General features: G+C 40.2%; 1 protein-coding gene across 12 annotated transcripts in view; it reads left to right on the top strand.

Moving 5' to 3' along the window:
- The window catches only part of RALGAPA1 (Ral GTPase activating protein catalytic subunit alpha 1), a 305037-nt gene that overhangs the window by 65834 nt on the left and 225943 nt on the right, over window positions 1–13260 (top strand). For all 12 annotated transcript variants that reach the window (XR_009760717.1, XR_009760716.1, XR_009760719.1 and 9 more), the window contains exons 15-16: window positions 624–861; window positions 6007–6168. Coding sequence is in view for 8 of the 12 variants with exons in the window: in XM_061611662.1 (XP_061467646.1) it covers window positions 624–861; window positions 6007–6168 (400 nt within the window). In the remaining 4 variants the exon portion in view is untranslated. The remainder of the gene's footprint in view (window positions 1–623; window positions 862–6006; window positions 6169–13260) is intronic.

The raw sequence follows: 13260 nt of genomic DNA, 5'->3' as shown, positions 1-13260 counted from the left end.
CACCTGTGTCTGAGATTCCTTTGCTGGTGTGAATTGTTGAGGGGGGAGTGTTTTGTGTGTGTTGTTCCCACCACCTTAGCACAGAGGAGTATTGCTAAAATGAGGTGGATGGACAGAAACAGAGCAAAAAGAAGGGAGATGAAGAGATTAGAGTGAAAAAACAGGTTAGCAGAGAGATGGAAATGCAGAAGGAAGGTGGAGTAATGAGTGGAGAAGGGAATGGCATACAGAGAGAGAGAATGATATGGGGTACAGATAATAAAATGGGAGTGGCTTGAGAAATGGGTCTGCAAAAAGTCCTGTGGGTGGGAAAACAGCAAAAGAGAAGGATAGATGAGAAATGGTTCAGAGAGAGCTATGGAAGAGAGAGAAAAAGTAGGGATTAACAGAGAAAGATTCAAAGAGATCTATAATAGTGTAGAAAGAAGAAGGAATGCATTAAAAGCACAGAGAAAAAGATGGTTAACAGAGAGAGGATTGAAAAGGAAACACAAAATGTATTTTCTACAATTAACATAGCTGTGCAGCTCTCTTAGATTTTTAATGTCTCTAAGAATTATTTATCTCTCCTCTGTTGTCCTAAGATAAATATTACTATTCACTTTTTACATGTTTGTTCTTAGACTCTTATCGTAGCTTGGATCAAAGCAAATCTAAATGTGTACATCTCCCGAGAACTTTGGGATGACCTGTTGTCAGTATTGTCATCGTTGACTTACTGGGAAGAGCTGGCCACAGAGTGGTCACTGACTATGGAGACTCTAACAAAAGTGTTAGCTAGAAACCTGTACAGTTTGGATCTCAGTGACCTCCCACTTGATAAATTAAGTGAACAGAAACAAAAGAAGCATAAAGGCAAAGGTATGGCACTCCATCTTCAGCAACTAAATTAATTAAATTAAAATGTATATTACTTATATGCAAACAAGTATATACAGATTATTGTTGTATACATTTTGTACAATAATTATTAGGTATGTTGCATATTTTATTAAAAATATGTAGGTATAAGGTACGTTATCTTACAATATATGCATTTTATAAATGTGTGTCATGCATATAAGTATATTTTGTGTGTGTGTTTGTGTGTATATATTTGCTATATATAAATTTATGTTACAGTGTGGGTTGAGGAGGAAAGCTGTACACATCAGCATCATATTCTTTACAAATTTGCCAAAACATTCTTAACAATGCTTAAATTTAAGTAGAAGACAACATTAGGATGCATTCATGTTTGATGGCCAGTTTTATCATCCTTCTGTTTGTTTTATAATACCAGGATAATCATCCCTTTGAAGTGTAAGTGCACATTTGCCCCACATCCAGTGCAGTCAATGATTAGTGCTTCAGTTTCAGGTTTGGTTACAAGAACTGGATTCTTCATTAAAGTGGAGGTTGCCCATAATATCACAGTGTCTGCTGTTTTGGGGTCTGCTCATGCAGAGATGTGTTAGCTTGCTATGTGAAACAGCAGACTTACATACTCATGAGTAAATACACTACCAGGGAAGGACTCCAGTTTGCCACTTGACATGGAGTCCTCCTTAGGTGGCAAATCTGTTCTCAGTGAACAGTTAAAATTGATCTGATGCCCGGAAAGCATTCTGTGTCAAATGGAAGGCTGGAGCCTTTGTCACCTGTGGACATACTCATGAGTAAGCACTCTTTAGCTGTTACAGCAGCATAAATTCTCCAACTGGAACAGAACTTAGATGATGCAAACATGCCCATAGGTGAACGATTAACAGTAGTGGTATTAAACAAAAGTAAGTTAAAACAAAAATAGCTTGGTGGCTTATAACAGAAGATGCAATCATAGTTCTATCAAATTATATGGAAGGATTTACAAACATATATGATCCTCCTCTAGACCTCCTGGGAATACCGGGTGCCATAGGCTTAGAGGGGCAATGGTAAACCACCTCTGAATACCTCTTACCATGAAAACCCTATCCAAAAGATTCATAGGGTCACCATGAGCCGTAATTGACTGGAAGACATATAACAACAACAATGATCCTCCTCTAGGATGCACACCTTAACATGGTGAGGGGGTATGAGAGTGTCCAAGAAGCTGAGAGCAATGCCATCAGGAGTCTAGACCAAGAGACTAGATTCCTAGCAGGGGCACCCAAGGCGGAATGGTCAAAGCTAAGACACCAGACTAAGATGCATCCAAACTCAGAGGAAGGCAATGGTAAACCACCTCTGAATACCTCTTACAATGAAAAGCCTATGAACACAGTATCCAAAATGCAGCATGAGATAGTGCTGGAAGATGAGACTCCCAGGTCAGAAGGCACTCACCGAGCTACTGGGGAAGAACAAAGTAGCACTGTGGCTAATGACGTAGCTGGGTCAAAGCTGAAAGTAAGCCCAGAGGCTGATGCGCACAGATGCAAAAGGAGAGTCCAGAGTTGTATGACGCACACAATAGGAACATGGAATGTGAGAAGCATGAACCAGGGAAAGTTAGAAATTGTCAAGCAAGAAATGGAACGTATCAACATTACAATACTTGGTGTGAGTGAATTAAAATGGATGGGAATGGGACATTTTCAATGAGGCAACTACAAAATATTTTATGCAGGAAACGAGAAATTAAGAAGAAACGGGGTTGCTTTAATAGTGAGAAGTGATGTAGCAAAAGCAATTAGGAGCTACAATGCAAGGTCTGAGCGAGTGATATCAATGAGATTAAACGGGAAACCTATTAACATAACCATCATCCAAGTCTATGCTCCAACGGCAAATGGAGAAGAAGAGGAATTGGAGAGATTTTACACAGAAGTTCAGGAAGAAATTGATCACACACCAAAACAAGATGTGCTGATAATCATGGGGGACTGGAATGCAAAAGTAGGGAACAGAGAAGAACTAGGAATTGTGGGGAAATGGGGCTTGGGAGATAGAAATGAAGCAGGAGAAAGACTTATTGAATTCTGTGAACCCATTGATTTGTTTCTTGCGAACACATTTTTTGAGCAACCAAAAAGACTGTACACATGGACATCACCAAATGGTCAATATAGGAATCAAATTGATTATATAATTGGAAACAGAAGATGGAAAAGTTCCATACTTTCTGCAAAAACAAGACCAGGAACAGACTGCGGTACAGATCATGAACTCCTTGTATCAAAAATCAGAATAAAGCTAAAGAAGAAGAACAAAGCAATCCTAATGCCAAAATAGAATTTAAATAACATCCCAGAAGCATATAAAGATCAAATAAGGAGCAGGTTTGAGGCTTTAAACTTAGTTGACAGAGAACCAGAAGAACTATGGAGTGAAATCAGAGACATTATCAGGGAAGAATGCAAAAAGACAATACCTCTAGTTAAAAAGAGAGAGAGACCTCAATGGATGACTAAAGAAACTCTTAAAATGGTTAAAGAGAGAAGGAAAGCAAAAGCAAAAGGAGATAGAAACACAGTCAGAACCCTAAACGCAACAATACAGTGACTAGTATGTAGGGACAAAGAGAACTATTACAATAGTTACTGTGTGGAAGAAGAGGACAGCAAAAAGGGAAGAACAACAGCCCTATTCCAAATGATTAGAGAAATGAAAGGGAAATTTTAACCAAGAGTATGGATGTTGAATAATTAACTGGGGAACACACTGACTGCCTGAGATGAAATAAAAGGAAGATGGAAGCAATACACTGAAGAACTCTATAAAAGAGATGCCAGGATGACAGATTCATTCATGGAGGAACCATATGATGAAGAACCAGAAACCAGTAGAATGTGAGGTGAAAGCTGCTCTTAAAATACAATAGCAAATCACCAGGAACAGATGGCATACCAATAGAGTTACTACAAGCTACTGAGACTGAATCTGTCCAAATTTTGACAAAGATTTGTCAAGAAATATGGAAAACTAAACAGTGGCCCACAGACTGGAAGCATTCCATATACATCCCAATTCCAAAGAAAGGGGATCCCAGGGAATGCAGTAATTATCGAACTATTGCCTTAATATCCCATGCAAGTAAAATAATGCTGAATATTCTACAACAAAGGCTCTTACCATATATGGAGCGAGAAATGCCAGACATCCAAGCTGGATTTAGAAAGGGAAGAGGCACCAGAGATCATATTGCAAACATACGTTGGATAATGGAACGGAGCTAGGAATTTGAGAAGGAAATCACCCTGTGCTTTATAGATTACAGCAAAGCCTTTGACTGTGTAGATCATGAAAAACTATGGAATGCTTTAAAAGAAATGGGGGTGCCACAGCATCTGATTGTCCTGGTGCGCAACCTATATTCTGCACAAGAGGCTACTGTAAGGACAGAATATGGAGAAACCAATTGGTTCCCCATCGGAAAGGGTGTGAGACAGTGGTGTATTTTATCACCCTACTTGTTTAATCTATATGCAGAACATATATGGAAAGCAGGATTGGACCAAGATGAAGGAGGTGTGAAAATTGAAGGGAGAAATATCAATAATTTAAGATATGCAGATGATACCATTGTACTAGCAGAAACCAGTATTTATTTATTTATTATTTGATTTATATCCCACTCTTCCTCCTGGCAGCAGCCCAGGGCAGCAATGATTTGTCTCAAATCACTAATGATTTGAAATGAATGTTGATGAAAGTTAAAGAGGAAAGCACAAAAGCAGGACTACAGCTGAACGTCAAGAAGGCTAAAGTAATGACAACAGAAGATTTGTGTAACTTTAAAGTTAACAATGAGAGAGCCAGTGTTCTGTAGTGGTTAAGGTGCTGGACTACAACCTGGGAGGCCAGGGTTCAAATCCCCACACAGCCATGACGCTCACTGAGTGACCTTGGGCCAGTCACTGCCTCTCAGCCTCAGAGGAAGGCAATGGTAAACCTCCTCTGAATACTGCTTACCATGAAAACCCTATTCATAGGGTTGCCATAGGTCAGAATTGACTTGAAGGCACTCCATTTCCATTTTTTCAAAGTTGAGAATGAGGACATTGAACTTGTCAAAGATTATCAATACCTTGGCACTGTCATTAACCAAAATGGAGACAATAGTCAAGAAATCAGAAGAAGGCTAGGATGGGGGAGGGCTGCTATGAAAGGACTAGAAAAGGTCCTCAAATGCAAAGATGTATCACTGAAGACTAAAGTCAGGATCATTCAGACCATGGTATTCCATGTCTTTGTATGGATGTGAAAGTTGGACAGTGAAAAAAGCAGATAAGAGAAAAATCAACTCATTTGAAATGTGTTGGAGGAGAGTTTTGCAGATACCATGGTCTGCAAAAAAGACAAGTAATTGGATGCTGGAACAAATTAAACCAGAACTATAATTAGAAGCTAAAATGATAAAACTGAGGTTATTATACTTTGGACACATAATGAGAAGACATGATTCACTAGAAAAGACCATAACGCTGGGAAAAACAGAAGGGAGTAGAAAAAGAGGAAGGTCAAACAAGAGATGGATTGATTCCATAAAGGAAGCCACAGACCTGAACTTACAAGATCTAAACAGGATGGTTTACAAGCAGATGCTGTTGGAGGTCGCAGATTCATAGGGTCGCCATAAGTCATACTCTACTTGAAGGCACTTAACAACAACAACAACATGATCAGTGTAACATTAATAAGGATAGTGGTAACTTGTAACAGAAAGGGAAAAGCAATACACAGTAACTGGTCTGTATAATAAAATGTGTCTTTAGTAGTCAGATTTTATACTGGTAAGAAGATCTAAAGTTTTGTTTACAGGGAAAAAGCCTTTGCTTATTTATTTACCGGAATCATAATATAATAAATAGTGATTAACATGCCTTTTTATTAAGATATTTATTTAGATTTTGGTTGTGTTACAGATCTCTCAGTATGGATGATGAGTTGGGACCAAAAATATAATTATTTAAATAGTATTTTTGCAACAATATGCACTGAGTAACTTAATTTAAAGCTGAGTAGAATCATTGATAAATGATCCATCACTGGAATGGAGAGATTCATAATCATTGATATGTTCTCCCTCCCCTCTTTCAGGTGCTGGGCATGAGTTTCAAAAGGCATCTGTTGATAAGTCATTTTCAAGAGGCTGGAGCCGTGATCAACCTGGACAAGCCCCAATGAGGCAGCGCAGTGCAACAACTACTGGATCTCCAGGAACAGAAAAGGCCAGAAGTATTGTGCGACAAAAAACAGTTGGTATGTAGTAGAGAACATAGATGTTGCACAAACAAAGTCAGAAGGAAAAAATAGACAGAATGTTCTGTCTGCACATAAATAATTTTCAACATATGCTTTAGCTGTACTATGACTAGTAGTACATTTATGTGTGCAAGTCCAGGCAATCTTATATGATGTGAGATGAAGAAGCATTTACCTTTTGACTACTAGACACAGATTTTGTACAAATACCCAAAGATGTGGTCACCATGTTTTGATCCTGTGATCCATTACTACACAAGAGTTTGTGGTCAGGGTACCAATACAAATGATAACCTTGTGTTGGTTTCATAATAGATCCCCTGCAGGCATAACACCTTACCTTTACTTCTTATGGTGTGGTATATAGGTGCATCTATGTTACTTTGCTGTGGACACGTTTATGGGCCAGACTGGAGCATGGCATCCTAGGATGTAAGGAAAACTGGCAAGATTTCCTAGTAGCAAGAGTTTGTGGGTGGGACTTTCTCTGTTAGAAACCAGAACTAGCTGGCTTTGTGTTCTTTGAAAGGTAAGTATTGCTGCTTTAGCTGCTAAAGGGGACACATAGAATTGGGCTATATGCCTGCCATAGGAATGTCTCCCCAATATCTGTCACTTTTTGGATAGTATGTAATTTTATTTCATTTTGTATTTTGCTTCTCCTGAAGGTTCAGAGTTGGTCACAGCACCCCATTGCAGAAATAAAAAATACAATATTGCAATGAGTCAGAGAAGGTAACATTAAACATAACATTTGTGATGCATAGAAAACTGTTCAGATTCAAAATGTCAGGGGTTTCATGTGGACTATCGTTATTTTTATCCATTGGGCTTCTGCTAGAATAATATAATAAGAGTGGAATTTGCCAAGAACATACAGCCTTTATGAAATTGCAGTGAGTGGTGGTGGAAATTCCTCTTCCAAGTTTTAACATTAAGGATTTGGAGTCTATTATCTATTATCCAAAGTTTCTGAATATATTCAATGTCTCTTAAACTAAGTTTCTGTCTTACTGGGTTCTATATTCTTAATAATGTTGTACACTTTTCAATTTTATATCTCATTGCATAATATAATCATGCCATTTTTAGCATAGTTGCTCTTTGCAAAAAGTTATGATTAGAGTCTTAACAAGAGGATATAGAATCCTAGGGTAGTATCCAACAAATTTGTCCCATTTGTACAATAACTTCCACTTGCACAACAGAACTTCCCATGCCTCTTCTTCGCCTGCACACCTGTCAAACCTGTTGTGGGCATTCCCCCAACCCTCCGGAGCAGATGGAGGTGCGGGGAGAGGAGAAAGAAGGGAAGTTCCTTTGCACGAATAGAACAACTACATTGGATACAACCCATAGTTCTTTCTCATGCAGGTGGCATATAAGCTGCTCATACCATGTGCATTCAGTTTTAAAATCACTGAAATGTATCCTTATAAGGCTTATGTACAGACCGATGATCAAACTTGCTTTTCCTGTTCTAATGACATGTGGCAGTTACTTTTTCACCTGCGTTCCTGGATAAACACCCAAGTGGCAAACTTACTTCTTTTGGAAAGCTATGCATGGAGGTTTAACTATGTTGATGTAGAGCTTTAGTTGCATGCATGGAGCATTGTTCTCTTGTACTTCTTTGTAAAGCTACAAGAGAAACACAAAGTAGTAGACATGCAATTTGGGGTTTTTCCCCTCTTATAGGATAGTAGAGAAGCAGAGCTGTTGTAGCAGCATTATGAAACTGGAGAGGAATGGGGGGAGAGTGGGAATAATAATGTGCAAGGTTGCCATAGCATTGTTCTCAAGGTTGTGGGTTGGATCTAGACTTATAGTGATATTTAGAGAAGTTATGTAGAAATCAGTTAATGTCAGTGGATCTAATTTAAATATCACTACGAGTCTAGATGCTCGAAATCATTAGCCCAGGCTGCTGTCAATGTGTGGAAAGGCAAAAAGCAAATTGAAGCAACAGTGAGGTGAGTCTGTGATTGGATAGAGCAATAATCTGAGTCACCTGGTTGCTCAGACCAATATGCAAGCCTGATCCAGAATCTTTTTAAAAGTATCCAATCTTGCCTTGTAATCTGCTCTGGACTAGTAGTGTTCAAACATTGTTTAAGAAGCTATTTGTAGTTGTTGATTGAATATTTCTTTCCTTTCCTCAGTGTTAATTGCTAGAATGAAGACTAAATCCTTGCACAAAATCCTCCAAATCCCCTGTTTAATATCTACTGTCAGCTTGTATCTTGACAGAAAATTCCAAAACAGATATCTATAATAAATCTGTACTCATTGATAACGTAGATGATTTTCATGCAAAGGTCCCAAATTCATTGCCCAGAATCTCCCTTAGGACTAGAAAAGACTCCTGTCTGAAACCTTGGAGAGCTGCTGGTAGTCAGTGTAGTCAATACTGAGCTAGATGAACCAGTGGCCTGACTCAGTCAGTATAAGGGAGCTTTCTCAATTGTATATATAATTAAATCATTGTCTCCCATCAGTCATTTTTCACATATTTAACAAAAAAAACACCAGTTTTAAATTCTGAATAGATGTCTCATCATACGCACTTACAGCTTATATTAAGGGTTGTAGCACATGCTTTGCATGCAGAAACTCCCAGATTACCCACAGAATCTTCAGGTAGGGCTGGGAAAGATTCCCTGCCTGAAACCCTGCAGAGCTGCTGCCAGTCAGCATAGGCAATATTGAGCTAGTTGGATCGTTGAACCAACTCGGTAGAAGGCAGCTTCCTATGCTCCTAGTTTCAGAAACAATTCTTAATGTTTTTTTAAATGCTGTGCTGCTGATTCCTGTAGTCTATAAACCTTATCCAGATACTCTGCTACGCAACCATAAAAGAGAAAATTCTGAGATATTATTTATTCTAAGTTTTTAAAAATTCTTAATTTTGTTAGTGAGAATAACAATAATAGTAATAATAAACATTTGGGTACTGCTATCAAGTGTTTATAGTAGTTCACATGTATTATCCAGTTGTAATCCATACAACAACTGGGTAATTCAGAGCTGTTAACCTTACAGTCAGTCGTTAGTCAGAGTCATATCAGTTACAGATACATAGTTTGTTCCATTTGTAAACATCCTTTCTCCAGGGCCAAGGCCTGGTTTAATATCCAAATGTCCTCTGCAGACGTTTTGTTTTCCTGTTTGGTACACATAGTGATCATGCATTGTTTGCTTGTGACATTAGTTGCAATGGCACAGGTAGGGCTGAACTAATGGGCACAGATCTGGGGCCCTGCAGCCCTTGGCTGGCCCCAAATGACACTGCCCCAGCAGCAATTCCCTACAGCTTCTTTTCTTTAAAACGTAAGACCAGAGACATAAGCACCAGAGACACAAGCACTGCCTATCAGCTGAGGAACCAGGATGGGCTTCAACTACAGCTTTGTAAACACCCCTTCTCATTTCCCCACTTGTATTGCCTCTGAGCTTTCTAGAAGTGCTGCATGCCACTGTGGGCTCTCCAGACGGGCAGTGGGCAGGGCATACTAAGGGACAATCTCTGCTTGCTTCTTTAGCGCCTCCAAATTCCATTTCCTGCGAGGGAAACTGTGTGTTTGTATGCAAAGGGAGAGGACAAATAATTGAAGAATTTTGGTGCCATTGGTACATCTTTATCCTTCCCAGGCCTGAAGATACTTGAGGAGAAGAATTAGCTAAGGCAGTGCACATGGTTCTTCCCCCACCTTTTATCTTCACAACATCCTTGTGAGGTAGGTTAGCCTAAAGATAGTGACTGGCCAAAAGTGACCTTCATGGCTGTGTGGAGATCTGAACCTGAGTCTCCACAGTTTTAACCCAGCACTATAACCACTATGACACATTGGTTCCTATCCATCCCCTGTGTTTCTTGTGAGTCAGTGTTCTGGGCAGGCCTCCTTCATGGACAGATAGTTCTGTTAGTTTTTAAGGTGCCACAAAATTCCTATGAATTTGGAGCTGCAAAGAGAGAAGTGCTCCAGAACCCTAGCGAGTTGGTTACAAATCTTAAACATCAGATACCATATCATTGGCTAGAGAAATTAATGGAGGATAGGGATATCAGTGGCTACTAGCCATGATGGTTCTGCTTCTACTGTCAGAGGCAGTATGCCTCTGTGTATACCAGTTGCTGGGAATCAGAAGTGAGGAGAATGCTGTTGCACTCACCTCTTGCTTGTGAGTTTCCCATAGGAATCTGGTTGGCCACTACTAGGAGAATAAGCTAGAGTCAATGGGCCTTTAGTCTGATCCAGCAGGGCTCTTTGTATGTTCTCATCATAGATGTTACACTATCCTACGTGTTTTTATCTGCATATTAGTAATGCTGAAACAGGATGGAAGCTTGCCTAGGATAACCCTAGCCTAGGGAGTTCGTAGTGAGATAAAAGCTTGAGATACCTGCATAAGATGCAGAAGGAAAAAATGGCCTAGACTGGGATGATGGTAATTGTGTGTGGAAGGGGAACTAAAATCAAGTGTGAGGAGCTCCCAGAAGACATCCTGCCCAGGGCCTCGTCAAACCTGGCAGCAGTATTGATTAGCATGTTCCCTAAGTGTAGACTTCATAATAAATATGGTGCTATAACAGTGTTGAAGTGTAGTTTTTCTATGAACTATACTGACCCAAACAGATACACATTTGGTATGAAATTGAATCAATAATATATATACGTTGCACAAGGGGAAGGAGGGAGAGAGAAGAATGTAGTCCAAGAGGCTAGCGTGCATGTCTAAAGTGTTTCCTTCCATATATGGAGGCCTTGAGAATTTGTCATTGGCAAGCACTCATATGCCCTAATTTGCAGCTCTAGACTTTCAGAACAGCTTTCCAGAGGACTCTGGAGACTGTGATGGGGATGGGAGCTTAAAAAGCTCAGATGCCTACACACAATCCCATATGTAGCATTACAGATCCCAACCATGGTATTATAAAATGCTTTTATATTTTTAAATGTTCTAAACTAGCTCTGTTACAAACAATGATCAAGCTTATTTATAGCTATCTGTATCATACTTTAGGTATGAATATGAGCATAGAAACACAAGAGCATATGATGAACATTTTAGGGTAAAAAAAGGTATCTTTGTGTGCGTCATTTCTGTGAAACCTCACTGGGTACTATATAATGTCCAATCTCAAGTTGCAAACCACACTGTTTATTTAATTTCTTCTAACTTTGCATGCACATTGGTTGGAAAACATTTGCTAAGGGTTGTATCTACCATTGCATGAGCAGAAGGCAGCTCACACCATGAACCTTTCCTCCCCCCTGTGCCTCTCACAAAGCCTCTCCAGAGTGCTGGGAGAGGACCTAGTGAACATTGTGGGCTGTGTCATCTGACTTGTCCTGCCCTGTGGTATCGCAAGGCTCAACCGGGGTGTAAGATAAGATGAGGTTCAGGCTGGACACAAGACAAAGCAGGTTTCAGATAGTATGGAAGCCTGGATACAAAGCAGGGATTCAGGGTGTGCTCTGGGAACATAAAGCTCTGAAGTTGCTCCAGCAAGGAACAAGCTGAATCTGAGCCCTTTTATAGCAGTAGCACCAAGTGCAGCCTAACTGTTAACACCACCTGTGCTGCAAGATACTGCTTTACTTAAAGGGATCCAACCTTCTTGAGTAATATTCATTAATAGGCAAAAAACCTTGTGATTTAAGAACGTACTTATAGCCCACAGATATTTCTATCAAACTTTTAAAAGCAAGGAAATTGGGAGCAGGAGACCTGACCTCCTCTCTGAGATATCGGACTACCCTTTCTCTTTTGCTGCTGTGCAGCCACCTTGGGAAGGGAGGGAGGCTTGTGCAGCTTTCTCTGGTTGGGAAGGAGGCTTTGGAGCCCATCACACCACCTTTGGTGGCCAATGGGAGGGGCTTTCTTGATTTTTTGTGCGGGGCTCCACTCACTGTGCTATGTGTTTGCATATGTGGGTGCACCACAGAAAAATACATTTCTACAGAGAGTATAAGATCCTCCGTGGCGCAGAGTGGTAAGCGGCGGTAACGCAGCCAAAAGCTCTGCTCACGGCCGGAGTTTGATTCCAACGGAAGGAGAAAGTCGAATCTCCGGTAACGGGTTGAGGTCCACTCAGCCTTCCATCCATCCATGGTCGGTAAAATGAGTACCCAGCATATGCTGGGGGGTAAAGAAAGGCCGGGGAAGGAACTGGCAATCCCACCCCATATATATGGTCTGCCTAGTATACGTCGCAAGACGTCACCCTAAGAGTCGGAAACGACTCGCACTACAAGTGCAGGGACACCTTTACCTTTTACAGAGAGTATTCCTAGGTTCTCTCTCTCTCTGTGTGTGTAAGAGAGAAGCATGTATGTATACATGCATACATACATGGTCCATTAAGGAGGGGGGGATGTGGGATCTGTGAGTGTACTAAAGAGACAAAAAGAGAGGGAGGGATATATGTGGTCTGTGTTGATGTGTGAGAGAGAGAGAAAGGAGGGAGAGAGATATGTATGGCTGTGTATATGGGGGGGGTGAGAGAGATACCATGTGCATGTCTTGTCTGTGTGCATGGTGAGTGCATGTGTGTGTTTGTGCATGAGAGAATGGAGTAGCCACTTTGTATTTTTTTTTCTGGAACTGAGGAATACTCATTGTTATTAGACAACATTGCTGATTTCCCACAGTGAGCATGAAGTTGTCAGAGGGAAGGGGAAAAGCAGCAATAAGTGTACTCTTTTTAATGTTGAGTTAAGCCACATCTCCATGGCAGTTATTTTGGATTAAGCCAAGCCTCCTGTGACAGCTATTTGTGTTAAGCCACATGTCCCTGTAGCAGCCACTTTGTACTGGTGCCCATGGCACTTTTATCAAGATATGAGAACCAGCTCCTCATTTTTTACAAAAAAAGAAGCAGCATTGATTAGTACCAAAAGCTATCTGTACCCTTTCTGTAGTAGCAATTGGGTGAAGTTCAAGGTTTAATACCCTAATGCTAGCATGGCTGTACCCAAGGAGGGTTTCCCACCAAAAATGTTGTGCTTTTCTCTTAATTAACTGTCTTTCTGCCATTACCTCTTTTGCTATCCTTTCGAAACGTTTGTGCAATATTGTTTAACT

This window comes from Rhineura floridana, chromosome 2, assembly GCF_030035675.1.
Source record: "Rhineura floridana isolate rRhiFlo1 chromosome 2, rRhiFlo1.hap2, whole genome shotgun sequence".
In the NCBI taxonomy this organism is placed as follows: Eukaryota; Metazoa; Chordata; class Lepidosauria; order Squamata; family Rhineuridae; genus Rhineura; species Rhineura floridana.
The sequence above is the reverse complement of the archived record's forward strand: the minus strand, read 5'-3'. Positions and strand labels throughout refer to the sequence as shown.